Below are 19,274 nucleotides of genomic sequence, written 5' to 3'. Positions count from 1 at the left end.
AGCCCTGGAATCTAGCGCAATTAGCGACTCGCCCGAGCCCTAGCCTCGAGCGCAAATTAACGCCCCGCCCGTGCCCCGGTCTTAGTGCCAGGCTTCTCACGTACGACGACCGTACCGTTGACACAACGCGGTCCATACTTCTTCCTATGCTGCGGTAGGAGATGACCCCCACTATTCCAACAACTCCTGTCCCTGTAACACCTTACCCACGCCACTGTGGGTACGGCTCGACAGAAGAAGAGATGGGAGATGTTAACTCATGTCACTGTTGCCATACTCAGGTAGTCACTATTCCTTAGCAAAGGACGGGGGACGAGGCCTTAGAAAGGATCGCCACGACCCAGAACAGGGCTCGACGACATGATCAATAGGGACAACCATGCTGTTGTCGTTACCTTAAGGACGCGATGGCCAATGACTGCAGTCCCGACACCGTAACCCTTCAGTGCACCAGGAGATGTAAATAAAACTTACACATGTAAGCCTCACCTCCCCATGGGGCTATAAAAGGGGAGGCAAGGCACCAACTAGAGTCAAGTGGAACACGATCAACACACTCACCAGTTCAAGCACAACACTCGACATCCCTCAAGCTGAGACTTAGGACAGCTTCCCTCTCTTGCAGCTAGCTTGTAACCCCTACTACAAGCACTTTCAGGTGCAAGATAATACAGGATCCAATCCCCTCATTGGACGTAGGGCGACGTTAGCCCGAACCAGTATAAATCCTTCGTGTTCTTCTTGCATCACCATCTGGGTTAAGGACACATAGACTCGTTACTCGTTGAGTGTCTGGATCACGTGTCCAGACACCGACAATATTCTAGGGCATATTAGTTTTTTCATTTGAAGCCTCCACCGGCTGTTGCCCATCATGGGACTTCATTCTGGAGTGGTCTCACTGGATGATCGAGACTATGTACGTCGAAGGCTTCACTCAACTAGATCATGGGACTTCATTCTAGAATGGTCTCCGACCGACAAAGTCTTCCCCAAAGTCTCTTTTGGCCAAAGTCGCCTTTGTTCCTTCAATATTTTTTTTGTCATGAGCTCCCTATCACATCTAGATCAGGGCTTTCACATCTGTAAGGATAGTTCCTAGTGCATATCATGGGGAAAGCATGCCACGTTGATGACTTCACTTGGTAGAGATGTCATAGTGTTGCGAGGGAATTCTAAGGCTGCTCGTGTGGCACCCTCTCTTTAATGACAAACCACTTCTTCTATCACCCAATTTGGGACCAAAATGGTGCAGTTGGAGTTGACATTATGAAGTAAGCCATAAAAGTTGATTTGAGCCAGAACTTGGAGATTTTTTATTCTTCTTTTCTTTCTATTTTTAGTTTCTCTTGTGTGCATCGACCATCGAAATCTATTTTGCATTCCGTAAGGTCCCCATGAATGCACAAAAAGAGGTGAACATTCCCCGTCTCAACCTAGAATAGAAGTCCTGCATAGGTTGAGAGGGGGATGTGATTGAGGGCAATAGATGTTAAGGGGTTGGATATGCGTAAGAGGTCCATAGAGTTAGGTGTGCATGATTAACTTAGATAAGTTGGATCACATCCTAAGTTGGATCATAAGGAGAAAGGGATGATGTAGATACGTGCTCCTAAGTGAAACTTTCCACGATGCATAGGGTGAGAAAGTTATTAATAGGATATGATTCCCACTAAAGCCTGCATTTAGACTTGGGGAAGTCATGTAGAGCCGTAGAGGCATGCACATAGTCTAGAATGACTGGTGTCTATGTGTCAATTACTTAGGTGTTTACACACTCAGGTTGTCCTTAGACGAGTGGTCTGCCAATGGGTACAAACTGTCCGCTAGGCCAAGATAGGGGTTACGCAGGGGTTTGTGGTTTTGAGTGCTCTTATGGACGGTTCGCGAAGATAAGTGTACAGTCCATTACGACACGAACAAGGTAGTAAGAGTGTTGGTAGCTCGATGTGGCGCAAAGAGACGGTCTGCATGAGCTAGCGAACTATCCACGCGACCCAAGACTCGGAGCTGGTAGTTTTTCTCCTTAGTTGCATAATAGCAATCATCTATGTTGTTTTAATAGCAATCATCTATGTTGTTTGGGTCAACCTACGATCGGTGGTCTTGCCAATGATGTTAGTGTTTTGTAAAGAGTTTTTTAGCTGTCTTATCTAGTTGATTGCTAACATGTGTTGAGTTGTTTTTAGTTGTTTGGTGAGTAGCTTTTCATCTCGTAGTTTTAATATTTTTAGGTGCGGTCTTCTCTTAAAAACTGGACCAACCTCTTTTTTTCTAATAAAATTATGGCAAAGCTTTTGCAGTCATTTTAAAAAGATAATACATGGGCAGAATCAGAAGTAAAGAATTATCATCTACTCAGAGTTTGACAATAACATAACAGCACAGCACAGCTGATCCTACATTAAATTCAGAATATTCACTTATGGTACTTTCGAGAATTACATGTACAGCCTTGACCTGCTGCTGTTCGCAGCACTAGGTAACACTTCTATTCTAGTGTAGAGTGTGGTGCCATCACTTGTAGGGTATGACAGCTCGCAGCTGGAGCCTGGAGGTTTTCTTTCTAGGCCAAGCCAGCAGCTGGAATTTGGAAACACCAGGGAGCAACAAGCAATAATTGTCAACCAGTAATGATAACATAATTGGCATCAAGGATGAATTTTGCTTCAGTGTTACCTGCTGTTTGACCAAAAGATTATTAGTGGGCTTATACCAACTCACATGTTTGATAGAAAAAAATGGATGTATAGAAATTACACTGTTTTAGACACAGCAAATCAATTAAAAACTAACAGGGACACACAAGGTCACACACATTAAATAAAAGTCCCCTTAAAGTTCAGAGCTGTATGCATTAATATAAGCAAATTCAGTAATGAAGGGAAACCTTGGATGGGGCGAAACAAAAATATCACACATAAATAAGTAAAACACTATTCTGGGGCAGTTTCAATCATTCAGAAACTAAATTTTGTCGAATGGATGTGACATGGTTCCAATGAACAAGGGAATATCTAATAGAACTGCTGGAAGTGAAAAGGGAATTAAAAGGAAAGATGCCCCTGACATAGCATTAAGAAGAATGCAAGGCTTTGAACACGGACTGGTGATGGGTTTCTTTTTTTTTTTGACAAGAATGTGACGGGTTTCTTTGACCCCAGGACTTCAACGGTCTAACCAGTGTAACTCACAAGATGTTGGCAGTCAAAAGAGATTCAGCAGAGGTATAAATCACATATGCCATAGACAGAAAATGGAGCACAGCATGTCTTCTATTCAGCATTGCACATTAGAAATGCATCAAGTCACGAACAAGTTGTGGATAAGATAGAGAAAATGTAGAGCAAAAGCTGAGTGGTGTCAAGACCTGGTAAGTTTTTTTGAAAACGGATAGTTTCTCCAGCTGCGATTCAATTTAGGTTGCTGATTGTGATTGGCTCTCCATTGTTTGGTTCTGTGCATTGAGCCACACATGTTAAATTGGAACATTAACTCATGTTGATAAAAACCAGCAGAGCATAAGAAAAAAAGTCAAGTGTATAATAAACTACTGCACTCACTTTGGCTCGCAGAATTTTCTGGCTTTCACTGAAATATTGATTTGGATGGTTGATTCCAGAATCACAGGAGACACCGTGTGTGGTCTCAAAGGTTAATGTGCAAGCTAGCTGTATATTTCATTATGCCAGATAAACTAGTCAGTTGAGGGATATCATATTGCTTGGTTAAGCCAATGGCAATGAAGTACAACACCTGGTAATGCCTGTTCTTCACTTTATCCATTATCTCTTCCAATGCATGCCCACCAACGCCCATTTTGTTGAGTGCTGCCCGCAAATTTTCTTCGCTGCAGATACAGTAAAGCAGAAGCAAATGCATGGACCAAACATCAGGTATTACATATGGCTTCTTTCTGGTACATTAAGCTTCTTTTTTTGTTGGGTATCATTTTTTTAGTCAGAAAAACTGGAAGTTGGAGGCCTTTTGCTCCATTCAGATTTTCTGGTTTCCAAATGTGATCTTACTTCCACCTCAAAGTTCAGGAGTAATCTAATGAAAAGAGGGAAGATCGGAAATACAAACTAATACTGCTAACAGGAAGTTCAGAGCACCTATCTAAATAATAAGCACATAGAAATCGTCTATAGAAGACTAAGTGTGAAATTGTACCCGAAATGTCGAAACGGGCATCCATGGTGATCTCCAACACCAGGTGTTGCAGAAATGATCTTTTGACATGAATATGGTGTGTAATCCTGGAGCAGCATGTGTGAGAGTAAGTAATAATTCTGGTGCAATTTCTAGTAACACGTGGAGGAGGGACTTACTGTCCGTTTTCCTTCTTTTCCATAATTATGTCTGATGGTATAGGCATATTCCTTGTCAAACCGCTCAGAACCAACCTTACCCAAAGAAGATACAACATAAGTGAGGCAACAGAAATTGTGATTACTTGAGTGTTCAACTCAGGGAAAATTTACTGTTTAATTTCCTTGAGAAAAAAAAAACTGCTTAATTTTGCATATCTTGGATCACATTAGCTCAGTGTGCACTGCTAATATATAGAGGTGATGATGTTGTAACATGTTTCTGTTAAATGTTTGCATGACACAGTACATGTCAAAAAATATATACGTACCTTCTGAGAAAATTCCGCCCTCCAAAATGCAAGAGCATCTTCCAACTTTAGTCCAGCACCCTGGATCATAATTTCCAGAAGTAAATTAATGTGACATAATTTTAGGTACCTATATATCTAAGTTTTTCTCTAATTCATTCAAGTATTACCTTAAGAAAAAGACCAAACTGCATTCTACCCCCATGCTTCAGATGGTGATTTTCTCTCAACTGCAAAATAGATGAAAACACTGAGACACCTGGTTGCAAGGTATGTATATCTACAGGAACATTTAAGCTACCTCACCTTATCTAGCATATGCCGCATACAAAGAGGGAAAGAACTTTTAGCCAGTTGGTCAATATCCTTTAGAGATATGTCAACAGTATCCTTTGGCTGTATGAAAACAAGTCAAGCAATTCATTAGAGGAAAAGATAGTTAAATCTCAGGAAAGTAAGGCATAACTGCATAGGTGAGAGTGAGACAGCATACCTGAGAGTAATCAGGACCAAAATATGCATTACTTAATGCTTCGACAATCTGTCATAATAAAATTAGCCATCACAGAGGATATAAAAATGGTTCTGAAAGAAAGATAGGGAAGCGGTACTCTGGTACTCACAGGAGTCAACCTGCCTTTTTCTTGTTCTTTAATGGTTGCTGTCCATTTTCTGTACATTAAAAAATTACACATATATTAGCTTACTATGAACAGTGAGCACTGAGTTTAGAGCTTAATGCCAACTGCTGCTCATAAATGTCATAGAAAGAAAGAACTGGAAACTTCAAAGTATGATCTTTCTGCAAGTATGTGATAAATTATTTGATTATTTCCACACAAAAAATAGCATAGGTACTATATCTAAAGCCACAAGAGATTTCCTACAGAGAATTAAGTAAGAAGGCTTCCAAAAAATGTTCCATAGGTACTGAGCAAAGTAAAACTAGTGCACCATGTACCTGTTTGTTAAAGCAAGTGCCTTTGAGATATTGCAGCGGAATTGAGTAACCACTAGCGAAACCACCTACAGAATTATATAGCTATGATCATAAAGGCCACCAACCAAAACAAGAATTGAATTTTTTATTCTCATGGTAACAGCAAACCTGGCTCATCGCCACATAAGCATAGCCTTTTGAAAGAAATACCCGGCGGCTGGCAACAAGATCAGGAACTTCTTCAAAAGGTACCTTAATTGGATTACAATATGATTTACTTGGAGTTATTTTTTGCAAAGAAGAAACGATTTAAATGGAAAAGAGATAAAGAGCTATAACATGTAAGTGTACATACCTTGAAGAACACATGCTCCACTGCAAAAATGAAAAGGTAAAGGATGAATTTAGCTTCCGGTAAAACAAAAGCAGATAATGAAAGAAAATAAAAGAACAGACGAAAGTTGATGACAAGTTTAACACAGTAGAAGTTTCAAATGACTGTTCTATACATTGCAAATTGCAATACATTTCCTTTAACCTGAAGTTCACTTACAATGGTAAATCTGCTGTTTCAGTGTGTTAAACGCTTAGACTTTTTAGAAAACTAAGGAATTTCTGGATTCAAGTGCTCACAGCCTGCTTTTATTATAAAGTTTTGAGCTATCCAGCTGACTTAAGGGAAACGGCATAGCAAAAATAAAAGCTACCTTACAATAACTGCTTACACGAAGCACAAAAATATGAATCATGGAGAAGCATCCTATTCTGTAACTGATACTAACAACCAGTTGGAACAGCATTCTGCATAAATTGAGTGAAAGATAGTGGTAATATCAAATGATTACCATTTGCAGATTGACCGATGGAACGCGCAACTTGGCTCAACTTGTCTTTCACAGCCTAAAACATGAAAACGAAAATCACTTCACAAAGCAAACAGGAAAAAGCCAAACACTGCAGTTGTACAGTGTTAAGCAAGAAGATCCAAGTCCTCAGCAGTTCTATTAGAGGCCAAACTCTATACCTCAAACTCTGAGTGTGGCAGTGCTTTGTATGGCAGTTGAAACTCAGTCATAAGCATCCTCTGCAACAGATGATGTGCAACAAGCAACAGTTAAAGCATAAATGCATATTGTTTTACATTGTCAGTTCTATTGTAAATGGACAGGAAGTCACCTGTGATTCAGGACTCTCAAGCCGAAAGCGATACCGAAAAAGTGCAGTCTCCATGGAGAGAAACCACTTTCGCAATTCTTCCCTGTGTGTTGTATCAAATACAGCTTTCCATTAAGTTGGTCAAAAGAACCACAAGTGAACTACCATAGTTAATGTGTAACAAAGATAAACATACGGATATTAAGCTTACGTTCTGCAGTAGACTAGGCGGAGCACAAAGTGTGATATTATATCCTTGTTCAAAGTCTCTGCAGGATCCTGGTGCCTCATGTATGTCTTCCACAATTCACTGACCTGAAGTGCAGAACAGAATAAGGCATTTCTATTAACACAAAATTTAATGCCAGAGTGCGATGCTAAGTCCATACTAGGGTTCCAAAACCTTCCATATGTTATCTTACTTCAGTATGATTCTGACGAGGTTCTAGCTACAAAAATTAGCCCATAAGCATGGACAATGATCAAAATAAATTTGGAATATCGGATAGTAGTACCATGCTAACATCCGAAGTTAGCGACTTCTCATATTCTGTAGTGAAATCAAACTCAGACAAAGAGGTCGATCCTACACATACACAAGACTACAATCACTGAAACCTTCGCCTACTCCTGCCAGCAAAATCCTTCCAAATATAGTTTTCCATCCTACAATTTCCCCCCAAAGATCATTAGCAGCAAAGGCGAGAATCGCTCACCAGTTTCTCCATCTCCTCGGGCCTCTTCCCCCGCGAGAGTCCATCCGAAATCCCCTTGAGAACTGCCCATCACATGACAGTGTAACGAAACGCGTCGCACTCCAACCGTTAGCCAGCAGATTGAGGAAGTAACGAAAGGAAGCCACGCGGGATAGGAAGAGGCAGGGAGGCCGCACCTCGGAGGCGGTCGATGGCGAAGAGCTCGAACTCCTCCAGCCGCACCTCGAGCTGCGGCGCCGCCTTGTAGGTCGGCAGCGCCCCCGCGCCGCCGCCGTCGCCGCCGGCTGCGGCAGCTGCGGCGGCGACCTGCCGGTGTGAGCGCACGATCTCCATGCGGCGTCGGTGGCTGCCCGGGTCAGCGGGTCTGGAGCGGGGAGCAGGATCCTCGCCCGGCCGGGGTCGGCTTCTGCGGACGGTGCGCTGGCGTCGTCGGAGACAGGCGCGGGCGGGAGGCGGGGTTTGTTGCGGAGCTGAAGTGCGGGAGAGCCAGGGCGGCGGGAGTAAGGAAGTTTGGGGCGCTTTGGCGGGAAAAGGACCTGCTTTTCCCGCCGCGACGCGCGCTGTTTGGCAGTTGGGCTTGGGCTTGGGATTACCACATTAGGCCCAAGCTGTTTTGGAACAAACAAGGCCTTGTTTAGTTCCAATTTTTTTGAAGAAACGAGCATTGTAACACTTTCGTTTGTATATGATAAATATTATCTAATCATAGACTCTATAGGTTCAAAAGATTTATCTCTCAAATTACAAGTAAACTGTGTAATTAGTTTTTATATTTGTCTATATTTAATGCTTCACGCACGTGTTTAAAGATTCGATGTGATATAGTCTTCAAAATTTTGGGTTGTCATCAGGAACTAAGGCCTTGTTTAGATCACCTAAAAACCTAAAACTTTTCAAGATTCCCCATAATATCAAATCTTGCGGCAAATGTATAAAACATTAAATATAGATGAAAACAAAAACTAATTGTACAGTTCGCCTATAAATCACGAGATGAATATTTTAAGCCTACTTACTTCATGATTGAATAATATTTGTCAAATAAAAATAAAAATGATATAGTATCAAAATTCATAAACTTTTTAGATCTAAACACGCCCTAAGGCCCAAACCAACAAATGCCGTGTTGTTTCGCGTGCTGGCCTGCTGCGGGTTCTGACAGCTGGGCCCACCACAGGCCCGGTTGAGCGGACAGATTGTTCTGGCCACAGTGATCTCGTGAGCTAAAGCTCATGGACGGATGGTTCTTCCTCCTCTCATCCGTCCTCACTCATCAGTCCTCCAAGTCCCTCCGTCGTCCATCCAGGAAAGGTAAAAAAAAAAAAAGTTGTGCCCCAAAGACCAAACCCAATCTCTGCAAAATGTGATTCTCTAGCTGACATAGATCTTCCTTATTTGCGACTGCAGTTGTCATGAGCAAAGGCAAATCGGTGGCGATGTCCTCCGCCGGACACAGCGCCGGCGCGAGCCCTACAGACGGAGGAGCTGATCCGCTGTCCATGTCGGAGACGCCGTGTGCCATGCAGCCCGGGGTCCTCCCTCTTCTCGGGAGGCCATACTTCACATGCATCCTCTGCAAGTCTCATGTCAATCAGCCGTTCCAAGTGGTACTGTTGCTACTCATATGCTCTTGTGCTTGCATTGCATTTGCTGAAACAGAGTCACGCAAGAGGCTTCCACGTGATGCATGAATGAGCATGACCAAACAAACTCCTTGGGTTTGCCTTGCTGCAGGTGGTGCCCAGGTCGCTGGCGCCGTTCCTCCCGGCGACCACGGTGCCGGCGACGGTGACGCGGCACGGCCGGTCCTGGGAGATGCGGTTCACGGGGGGGCGGCAGATCCAGCGCCTGGAGGCCGGGTGGCGGGGCTTCGCGCTGGACAACGGCCTCATGCTCGGCGACGGGTGCGTCTTCGAGCTGCTCGACGGCAAGCCGGAGGGCGTGGTGTTCAGGGTGCAGGTGCTCCGCGCCCACATCCCCGAGGAGATCCGGGAGCGCGCCGGCGGGTACACCTCGTCCACCCCCATCCTCATCGATTAGCTCACCCCACGGCTGCTGTACTGTGTATCCCCCGTGTCTTGCGGCCGTCTGTTTGCCACTGTTAGTGCGGCCTGAAACTATGACTTAATTGATGTGCAGAGTGCAGCGCAGAGCTGAAACCTGATGATTGCTGAGAATTTCTTGTACCTTGTTTAGTTCAAAAAAAATTTGCAAAAAAATCGACGCATGTATGGAACATTAAATATAGATAGAAATATAGATTTTCCGTCGCATCAAACTTACGATACATGTATGGACCATTAAATATAGATAAAAATAATAACTAATTGCACAGTTTGTCTGTAATTTGCGAGTGAATTTTTTTAGCCTAGTTAGTCCATGATTGGACAATATTTGTTAAATACAAACAAAAGTGCTACAATGTCTATTTTGCAAAAAAAAAATTTAAAACTAAATAAGGCCTATAATATTCGTCTCTGTGTATCTCCCGTTTCTAAATTTTTTTTTAAGATTCTCCATCACATCAAATCTTTGGATATATGTATCGAGTATTAAATATAGATAAAAAAATAACTAATTACAGATTTTGCCTGTAATTTGCGAGACGAATTTGTTGAGCCTAGTTAATCCGTGGTTAGACAATAATTACCAAATACAAACGAAAGTGCTACATTAGTCAAACTAAATTTTTTTGTGAAATCTCTCAGAAGTCATAGATGAACGACCACTGGAAGATCTTGAAAATAAGATGATTGAGGTGATGTGTCTCCTTGAGGCCTACTTCTCGCTGACTTTCTTTGATATATCCGTCCATCGCATTCTACATTTGGTTAAGGACCTCAGATATCTTAGGTCGATGTTCCTCCACCACATGTACTTGTATGAGAGATTTATGAGTACTCTCAATAGGTCAGTAGGAAGTGCTCAAATTTAATGGTCAAAAGCTACAACTGACAATTTATTTACAGAAATTTTAGGGAAGCAAGAAGTCCTTGAGTCTTCAGAGATAACTTCGGTTAGGAAAAAGGATGTGCTCACATAAGTCCTAGCCTACCCAAAGCAGACAAACAATGTGCGTGGTGTGTCCAGTTACAGTGGTTGAAAGCATTAGCTCGACTGCAACGACATGTATAGAAAGAGGAAGTAATCAACAAGTGATGAAGTGGATGTGTGTTGACGGTAGATAACTACCATTTTTAATGGTCAACAAATAACTAAAAAAGGTATAATTGAAATATCACCATAGACTTAGGGGTTTAACTGACAAATTTTCATGAGTTTTGATGAATATCTATTTTTACAGGGACTAAATAGAAAAGAACCAAGAAAGACCCACATGTCAGCTCTACAAGGAATATACCAGTGAATATTAAAATCTAGAATCTAGAAGACTTAGAAGCCTCATGGAACACATGTTAGGTTTACAAGGAACATACCAGTGAATATTAAAATCTAGAATCTAGAAGACTCAGAAGCCTCCTGGAACAAGCGGGGAGGCCAATTGGCACTAGGCTAGGATGCCCACCCTCGTGCCTCGGGCACTCACCCTCTAACAACAGCAAATCACAGTGAGTCCCACAAATTATGATTCCACCGCCTTTGAGGATCAATAATAATCGTTGGCTCAAGTCGGTTTCATCCGAGCGCCATGGTTCATTCAAGAGGGCTATATAAGTAGGCCTGGAGCCTAGGGTTTGGGGCAATCTCATTAGTGGAAGCCATAAACCAGAAGCTGGAGATTAGAGATTATCTCTACTAGAGAATTAGAATAGCTACTCTAGTTCATCAAGTTCTAATTAGGTTTAGACTAGATAGGTTTTAGAAGAGTTCAGGCGCTATGCTTAGGATTCTGGATCATCGTCATCAAGAGTTTGGTATGATCTTGTATCTTTCTCTATGACTTTATTCTAAATTGATTATGTTTCTATTGATTATGTTCTTAATTTGCGATATTCTTATATTCGATATAGTCATGATTGATAATGAGTTTATGTGTATGTTCGCAAAGCGCTTAGCCCAAATCTCGAGTGGGTTAAGTGGTAGATTACATGTAAGCATAGTGCTTAGATGTTGTTTACTTGTGGATGCCCCCTATTGGCCGGGTCTTATGGTAGATCGTGGATGTGACAGACGCGTTGTGTCCTTTGATAGGTTTGGTAGAGCTAAGTTATGGGGGAGATCTTGCTCTGATCCTTTTCTTCCTTAGTAATGTTCCTTCTACATAGATGAGGAGTCATTATGCTATACATGATTGTGTATGTGCTAGAATAGATGAATGCCTTAATGAATTAGAAGCTGCATAGGAATTCAATCTCGTGATTAATCTCCTATTTACCTATCAATTATGATGAGTAGTCTATTTCTAATCTCCAAGTGTTATCCTTTATGCTTGCAATTATTTATCTATTAATTTATTCGCTAACCCCTGCTAGAGTAAGTGACTGTGTGATTGATTCTCTCATAAGTAATCGTATTTGACAAGTTCATCTCTAAGCCTATATCTCCTGGCTTCTCTCTGAATAAAATATAAATAAGTATACCTAGAATATTCCTAATGAAGTGCTGCAATGGTATTTAATCTGTGTGGTTACGGATTCCCTTCTATATCTATATTATTTTTAAGAGTTTAATTAGTTTCATAAATACCAACCCATGAATTTCTAGCATTGCTGCTAGGGACGACAGCCTAGTAACTAAGGTGATGCTAAGAAATGCCAACAATTTGGAAGCCATCAAAGAACAAGCTAAACACGAGTTGTTACCAAAAATTAGAGAGGACATCACAAAAGACCTCATGCGCTAGATGTGCCAAGTAGTGGATGTAAATATGATATCTCCTTCCATGACCCATAACCCTATAGGTGGTTGGAAGAGCAGTTGTGCCTCGGCCGATGAGTTAGTCAGCAATGAAGACACACGTGATCATGAGGCGACTCTAGATCAAGATAATGTGCATGGTCCGATAAAGCCAATACCATGTACCCTATTAATGAATCATTGTTGGGTATTTTAAACACAAATAGAAAAATCCGTAAGCGCATGGATACCGATGTAGCTTTCATCCGAGAGTATTCCAAGATATCGATTTTCCACGGGGAACACAAAGTGTACTAGTTGAGATTTAGATCGCCAAGGATAACTATATATATGATTTTATAGGGAGAGAGGAATTTTCCTAAGAGTTCTATAGATTGATCTAGGAATCAAGGTTTACTTTAGGGTTACTTATTTTGGGACATCAGAACACTAACCATAGAAAAAGATGAGAAGAGGGCTAGGAAGTTCTGACTACAGTCCTACAAACACCGATCCGAATGTTGTGGGATACATCAGCCGTTAGGACTGTCATGATCCTAGGGCTACCACAACAATCCGCCGGATTGGGTGCAATTCTAGGTAATTGCAAGACTAAGTGTCATGCTTAACCTATTAATTACTACTCTAGAGTATCAAAGAACTAGAGCACCTGATGCAAGCGAGAATCCAATAAATAACTTAAAGGTAAATACTAAAATTAAATGAAGAACTTAGGAATTATAAAATTAAAGAACCAAGAGATTGCCCAAAGATTAACTGGCTATTGCAAATGTACAATGTTGAGGAAGATCTGACAGATCCGGCTCCTCCTTGGCTCTATCCTCTTCGCTCTGCCTCTTCTCTAGTTTACAACTAGATGAACTAGACGATAAACTAGACAACTTCAACTAGATGAACTAGAACTAGAACTAGAACTAGAAGACGAACTAGAAGAACTAGAACTAGAAGATCTAGAGGGACCTCTACTTCTCTACTTGATGAAACCCTAATTTCTAATGTGGATGTAGCTAATAAAGGATATGCCTCTGAGGGGTAGTCTACCTTATATAGTCCGGTGGGATGAACCGTGGCCCTTGAATCAAACCGGCCTTAACATAGGGTGGATATGTATCCTTGGAGGCGGTGGAAGAGTCCTGAAGAAGCACGGCTGAAAGGTCCTAATATGGATAGAGGGGGGTGAATAGCCTATTTAAAAATTCTACAAGGCAATAGAGCAAAGGATTAATATAACAAAAGGCGTAAAGCGATTTTGCTCTAGCTCTACAAGGGCTGCAAGCCACCTATCCAAAAATTCTAGTTGCTATGATCTCTAGGCACAAGCATTGGCTATGTCACTACTCTCTACAACTAGTTACAACTAGCTAAAACTAGGATCTACTAGTTACAACTAATTTGCAAGAAAGTAAATAGGTAAGAGATAATTATACCGATGTGTAGAGGATGAACCAATCACAATGTATATCAATATAATCACCGGGAGAATACCAATCACAATATTGACACCAATATTTTTCTCTCGAGGTTCACGTGCTTGTCGGCACGCTAGTCCCCGTTGTGTCGACCAACACTTCGTGGTCCGGCGGTTAGTTGGGATTCCACACCCAAGCTCACCACGAGCACCGCAAGGACCTACCACAAGTGAGGTATCTCAATGACACGAGCAATCCACTAGAGTTGGAATTTAGCACTCCGCCGGGAAACCACAACAACCCCTCACAAATTCACCTTGATTGGGGGCGGATACGATCACCAAGTCCCCTCACTAATCAATCCAACACCAACCGTCTAGGTGACGACAATCACCAAGAGTAATAAGAAATCAACGATTGCAATCACAACCTAGTGCCACAAATATGAATCACAGATGCATGAACACTAGGGTTTCCTCAAGTCCTCTCACCAAAGAGAACCAACCATGGGAATGGAGAGGAGAGGGAGGAGATCTTGGAGCTCTCAAATCGATCTCTAGAGCTTGCTCTCTCACTTGAATGGAGCACAAATCCTTGGGAGTGAGGGAGGAGAGGGGAGAGAACTTTCTTCTCTGTTCTTTGTTTCACTAAAGCGAGAGAGAAGGAGAGCGTGCTTCTGTTCTGGTTCGGAGAGAGGGGAAAGGAAAGGGGGAGGCGCTAGTTAAAACCTACCAGCCAGCCAGCACCATCCCCACGCAACGGTCACACGCCACTTTTCTCTCTTCAGGCTGACATGCGGGTCCCTTAGCTCCTCAAACGGTCGAACGAACGACGGCCTCCAAGCACTAGGCTAGTGCGCCAACCAACGGACGACAGCGCACCAGCTGGATCTGAGTTGTATGAGAAATTCTCATACAGAAACGGCAATTGCCGACTCAAGAAGCCTTATAAGAATTTCTCGTTCACAAGAGAGAAATGCCGAGATGGGTCTTCGGTTAGACAACATAACTATGAGAAATTCTCGTTCAAAAATCAGAATTGCCGACATGAGGTCTCTGTCTAGACATATGAGAATTTCTCGTTCAGAAATGAGAATTGCCAGGATGGGGTCTCTGTCTAGACAAAATAGATATGAGAATTTCTCGTTCAAAAATGAGAAATGCCAGGATGGTGACTTTGTCTAGGAAATAAAGGGATGATCAATTTGAGCACCTCTTCTTCAAGTAGCTAACTTCACCAAAATATTCCAAAATAAATTGGTCATTTAAATTAGCTTTTCACAAATATTTTTATAGGCTTTCTCATGCAGCTCACAACGTCACTAAGTGATAGGTAAATGCAAATGAGTCTCATACTTAGTGGCACTAGATAACCATTGCAATTAAAGATTTCTCCTCTTTATAGTACGGTTATCTATCCTAAATCCACTCACACCCACTTGGTGTCTTGAGTGGCAAAACAAAATGGCCCTATTAGAAATACCTTTTCCTTGAGCCCATTTTTTATCTTCTTTTCCAAGTTTGAGCACTTGAATATCATCTTTTGATCACCTCCATCATCATGACCATCATCTAGCTCCATCACTTGGAGTGTACGAACCTATATTTATATTTTACTCATGACAAAGGTAGTACACATAGGTTTCATCAATTATCCAAAACCCAACTAGGGCTTTCAATCACCCCCTTTTTGGTAATTGATGACAACCTTTTCACAAAGATATTCAATAAAATCTTTTTAGATTCATGTTGCTTGCCCAAGCATTTTACCATGTGTAAAGGATATAGACAAGTTTCATAAACCCGAATTGGTAGCATTGGCTCCCCCTACATATGTGCTAAGAGTTTGGATTTGAAAGCTTGCACATATGCTTAGATATAGGAAACATAGGAGACAACGACTACCAAATGATGCTAAGGTGTAAAGAATGGACCTTTGAAGCGTGATACCAATCGGAGTTGGCATTTGAACACCATCCTTAGTACCATGGTTAGTTAGATAGCTCTTGCAAACATAAACACTAGATACCCCGTGAGATCAACGTTATAAACAAGGCTCTAGTATCACTTGTAAAAACAAAACATGCAAGGCACAACTAACTACCATCCTATGTATGCTAGTATTTCATTTCAACAAACAATTTTACAACTAGCATACACCACACAAGCAAGTATCAGAGAAAAAAATGTGCTATGCAAGCAAACATATGTAATGCACATCCAAATGCAACATACAAGTTTGTGAGCTTGCTCCCCCTACTTGTGTGCTTCAAAATAATTTGATCCCCTTCTTTTAGCAAAACCTATCTTTGTGAAATACTTCTCCCCCTTTGTCATCGATGACCACAAAAGGTGAGCTCAAATTTTAGATAGGTTGTGTGTGAAATCATGTTAAGTGAGGATCATTTTCCCAAATTTGGTTCAATCTAAATTACTTGCCTAAGATATTTAACTCGGTTTGATCCAATGACAAGCTTTTTCACACCTCATTTCAAGGGTTATCTTGACAATGTTGAGTTAAACACTTATAGCTCATTTTCTAGATCGAACACTAGGATTGCAAGCCCACAAACATGTCATATGCTGCCACTAGATCATTTCAATCAAAGAAGCAATAGTGGTACCATACAAGCATTAAATTCATTTTATTTTTATGAATGAGCCTAGGACATGTGAGGAATGACTAGATGCACTAAACAAATCCTTAGCAAAGGATGGATGACATGCCAATCAATTTTACCTTACTTTGCTCGAAGGAGAGGCATGCCATATAAGTGGGGGGTGCATCAACACATATTTGAGAAATCCAATATGTTCAATTCATTCCTTAGCTTGCAAAACCTCTTCTCATCAAGTGGCTTGGTGAATATATCGGCAAGTTGATCTTCGGTGCCCACACTCTCAATACAAATGTCCCCTTTTTGTTGATGATCTCTTATGAAATGATGACGGACATCTATATGCTTTGTTCTTGAATGTTGAACTGGGTTGTTGGTGAGCTTCACGACACTCTCATTATCACATAGCAATGACACTTGTTTGAACTTGATTCCAAAATCATTCAAAGTAGCCTTCATCCAAAGTAATTGAGCACAACAACTACCAGCTGAAATATATCCTGCTTCAGCAGTTGAAAGTGCTACACTATTTTGCTTCTTTGATGACCAGGACACAAGAGATCTTCCTAATAATTGACATGTGCCTGATGTGCTCTTTCTCTCAACTTTACATCCCACATAATCAGAGTCAGAATAACCAATCAATTCAAAATTTGCTCCTTTGGGATACCACAATCCAACATTTTGTGTATGCTTTAGGTACCTCAATATTCTTTTTGTTGCCTTCAAATGACTTTCTCTTAGTGAAGCTTGAAATCTAGCACACATGCATACACTAAATATCACATCCGGCCTTGATGCAGTCACATAGAGTAGGCTTCCAGTCATAGACTGTCGACGAAAGCTGGTCGGCAGTCTACCTTGGGGTATACCCACGGTAGTAGTTTATCGGTAGACGGTGCGCAAACTACGAACTCGATGGTGACGCAAGACTCGGACAAGCTTTTTATCCAGGTTCGGCCGCCGAGTTGGCGTAATACCTACGTCCTGCGTCTGGTTGTATTGATTTGTGTTGAGAGAATCGTATGTATGATCTGTCCTCTAGGGGACCCCTGCCCCTCCTTATATATCGTGAAGGGACAGAGTTACAAGTAAAGTATCCTATTTGGTACAAAATCTTGTAGCCTTGCGGTGCACGCCGACCAGTCGTGCGCCGCACGTCTTCATCCTGTGGGCCGAGCCACCTCTGATGGTGCGGCCCATATAGGCCCATGAGGGTATAGGGGTTTATACCCCCACATAGACCAATATAACTTTTGATCTACCATGTTGCCACTAGCATCAATATCCAAGTTTCCATTAGTTCCCATAGGTGTGCTAATTGACTTTGCATCATCCATGCCAAACTTCTTGAGCATGTCTTTGATGTACTTGCCTTGACTTACAAATGTGCCATTCTTCATTTGCTTGATTTGAAGACCAAGGAAGTAACTAAGCTCTCCAATCATGGACATCTCAAATTCTTTTGCCATCATCTTTCCAAACTCTTCACAAAATTCTTGATTGGTTGAACCAAATATAATGTCATCAACATAGATTTGCAACACAAATAAGTCCTTGCCTATCTTTTTAGTGAAGAGAGTGGTGTCAACCTTACCCATAATAAACCCTTTAGAGAGTAAGAAATCCCTTAACCTCTCATACCATGCTCTAGGTGCTTGTTTCAAACCATACAATGCTTTCTTCAACTTATAAACATGGTTGGGCTTCTTGTCATTTTCAAAACCGGGAGGTTGCTCAACATAAACCACCTCATTTATGTATCCGTTCAAGAATGCACTCTTCACATCCATTTGATATAGCTTGATATTGTGAGCACAAGCATAGGCTAACAAGATCCTAATTGCTTCCAATCTAGCAACCAGGGCATATGTTTCACCGAAGTCAAGACCTTCAATTTGTGTGTAACCTTGTGCTACCAATCTTGCTTTGTTCCTTATTACTATCCCATCTTGATCTTGTTTATTTCAAAAGACCCACTTGGTTCCAATCACATTATGATCCTTAGGCCTCTCTACTAACTCCCATACTTGATTTCTAGTAAAATTGTTTAGCTCTTCATGCATAGCATTTACCCAATCAACATCTCTCAATTCTTCTTCTATCTTCTTTGGTTCAATGGATGATACAAATGAGAAATGTTCACAAAATGATGCCAATCTTGATCTAGTTTGCACACCTCTTGATATATCACCAATGATATAATCCAATAGATGATCTCTTGCAATATTTATTGGTTGGAGTATTTGCACTTGGTTGATTACTTGATTTAGATGATGTACTAGCTTCATGTTGTTGATCTTGCACTTGAGATGATGAACTAGCTTGAATTTGGTCATGAGACCCACTAGCTTGCACATTAGAGGAAGGAAGCACTTGATCTTTGTCATCTTCAACATCAATTACCGCTCTTGGCCTAATATCACCAATTTCCATTCTCTTCATTGCATCGGCCAATTGTGTGCCTCTCACATCATCCAAGTTCTCTTCTTCATCTTGAGAGCCTTGAGTTTCATCAAATTCAACATCATGTACTTCCTCAAGTTGACCACTTCCCAAATTCCATACTCTATAAGCTTTGCTTGAAGTGGAGTTACCAAGCAAGAAGCCTTCATCAACTTTCTTGTCAAACTTGCTCAATCTAGTGCCTTTTCTCAATATGTAGCATTTGCATCCAAATACTCGAAAGTATGATATATTGGGCTTTCTTCCATTCAATATCTCATAAGGTGTCTTCTCTAGGAATGGATGACAATAGAGTCTATTGTTATAGAAGCATGCCATGTTGATTGCTTCGGCCCAAAATGAGTGACTCATATTGTACTCACTTAGCATTGATCTTGCCATATTGGATTGTGGTGTATACTTTGCCGAGAATTGATGCTTGATTCCTAACTCATCACAGAGCTCATCAACTCTTGTGATTTTGAATTCACTTCCATTGTCACTTCTCACTTTCTTGATGGTGGTTTCATACTCATTTTGCATTCTTTTGATG

The 19,274-nt window shown here is 41.3% G+C and overlaps 2 protein-coding genes across 2 annotated transcripts; one reads left to right on the top strand and one right to left on the bottom strand.

Moving 5' to 3' along the window:
• LOC8070825 (probable DNA primase large subunit) lies at positions 2,325–7,913 on the bottom strand. The gene is made up of 20 exons (XM_021462640.1): positions 7,609–7,913; positions 7,433–7,494; positions 6,928–7,031; positions 6,738–6,819; positions 6,586–6,645; positions 6,407–6,461; positions 5,917–5,936; positions 5,730–5,813; positions 5,583–5,647; positions 5,245–5,293; positions 5,115–5,162; positions 4,928–5,017; positions 4,792–4,851; positions 4,643–4,702; positions 4,332–4,406; positions 4,174–4,259; positions 3,757–3,850; positions 3,564–3,671; positions 3,371–3,457; positions 2,325–2,679 (listed from the first exon to the last, which is right to left on the bottom strand). The coding sequence occupies exons 1-19, from the start codon at positions 7,763–7,765 to the stop codon at positions 3,419–3,421; spliced, it is 1,398 nt and encodes a 465-aa protein (XP_021318315.1). The 5' UTR covers positions 7,766–7,913; the 3' UTR covers positions 2,325–2,679; positions 3,371–3,418.
• On the top strand, positions 8,587–9,710 carry LOC8070824 (B3 domain-containing protein Os04g0386900). The gene is made up of 3 exons (XM_021463966.1): positions 8,587–8,743; positions 8,840–9,039; positions 9,167–9,710. Exons 1-3 carry the CDS (start codon positions 8,665–8,667, stop codon positions 9,470–9,472), a joined length of 585 nt encoding a protein of 194 aa, XP_021319641.1. The 5' UTR covers positions 8,587–8,664; the 3' UTR covers positions 9,473–9,710.

Source organism: Sorghum bicolor, chromosome 6 (genome assembly GCF_000003195.3).
Source record: "Sorghum bicolor cultivar BTx623 chromosome 6, Sorghum_bicolor_NCBIv3, whole genome shotgun sequence".
NCBI lineage: Eukaryota > Viridiplantae > Streptophyta > Magnoliopsida > Poales > Poaceae > Sorghum > Sorghum bicolor.
Note: the sequence above shows the minus strand (reverse complement) of the source record. Positions and strands in the feature narration are given on the sequence as shown.

Bases quoted from the DNA above. Each gene is read 5' to 3' on its own strand.
- LOC8070825 (XM_021462640.1), bottom strand. From the start codon at position 7,765: ATGGAGATCGTGCGCTCACACCGGCAGGTCGCCGCCGCAGCTGCCGCA. The intron at 7,032-7,432 runs GTGAGCGATTCT...TCTGCACTTCAG, and splicing joins CCGAGGAGATGGAGAAACTG to GTCAGTGAATTGTGGAAGAC. The intron at 4,260-4,331 runs GTAAGTCCCTCC...ATGCTGCTCCAG, and splicing joins GAAAAGAAGGAAAACGGACA to GATTACACACCATATTCATG.
- LOC8070824 (XM_021463966.1), top strand. From the start codon at position 8,665: ATGGACGGATGGTTCTTCCTCCTCTCATCCGTCCTCACTCATCAGTCC. The intron at 8,744-8,839 runs GTAAAAAAAAAA...TTGCGACTGCAG, and splicing joins CCGTCGTCCATCCAGGAAAG to TTGTCATGAGCAAAGGCAAA. The intron at 9,040-9,166 runs GTACTGTTGCTA...GCCTTGCTGCAG, and splicing joins TCAATCAGCCGTTCCAAGTG to GTGGTGCCCAGGTCGCTGGC.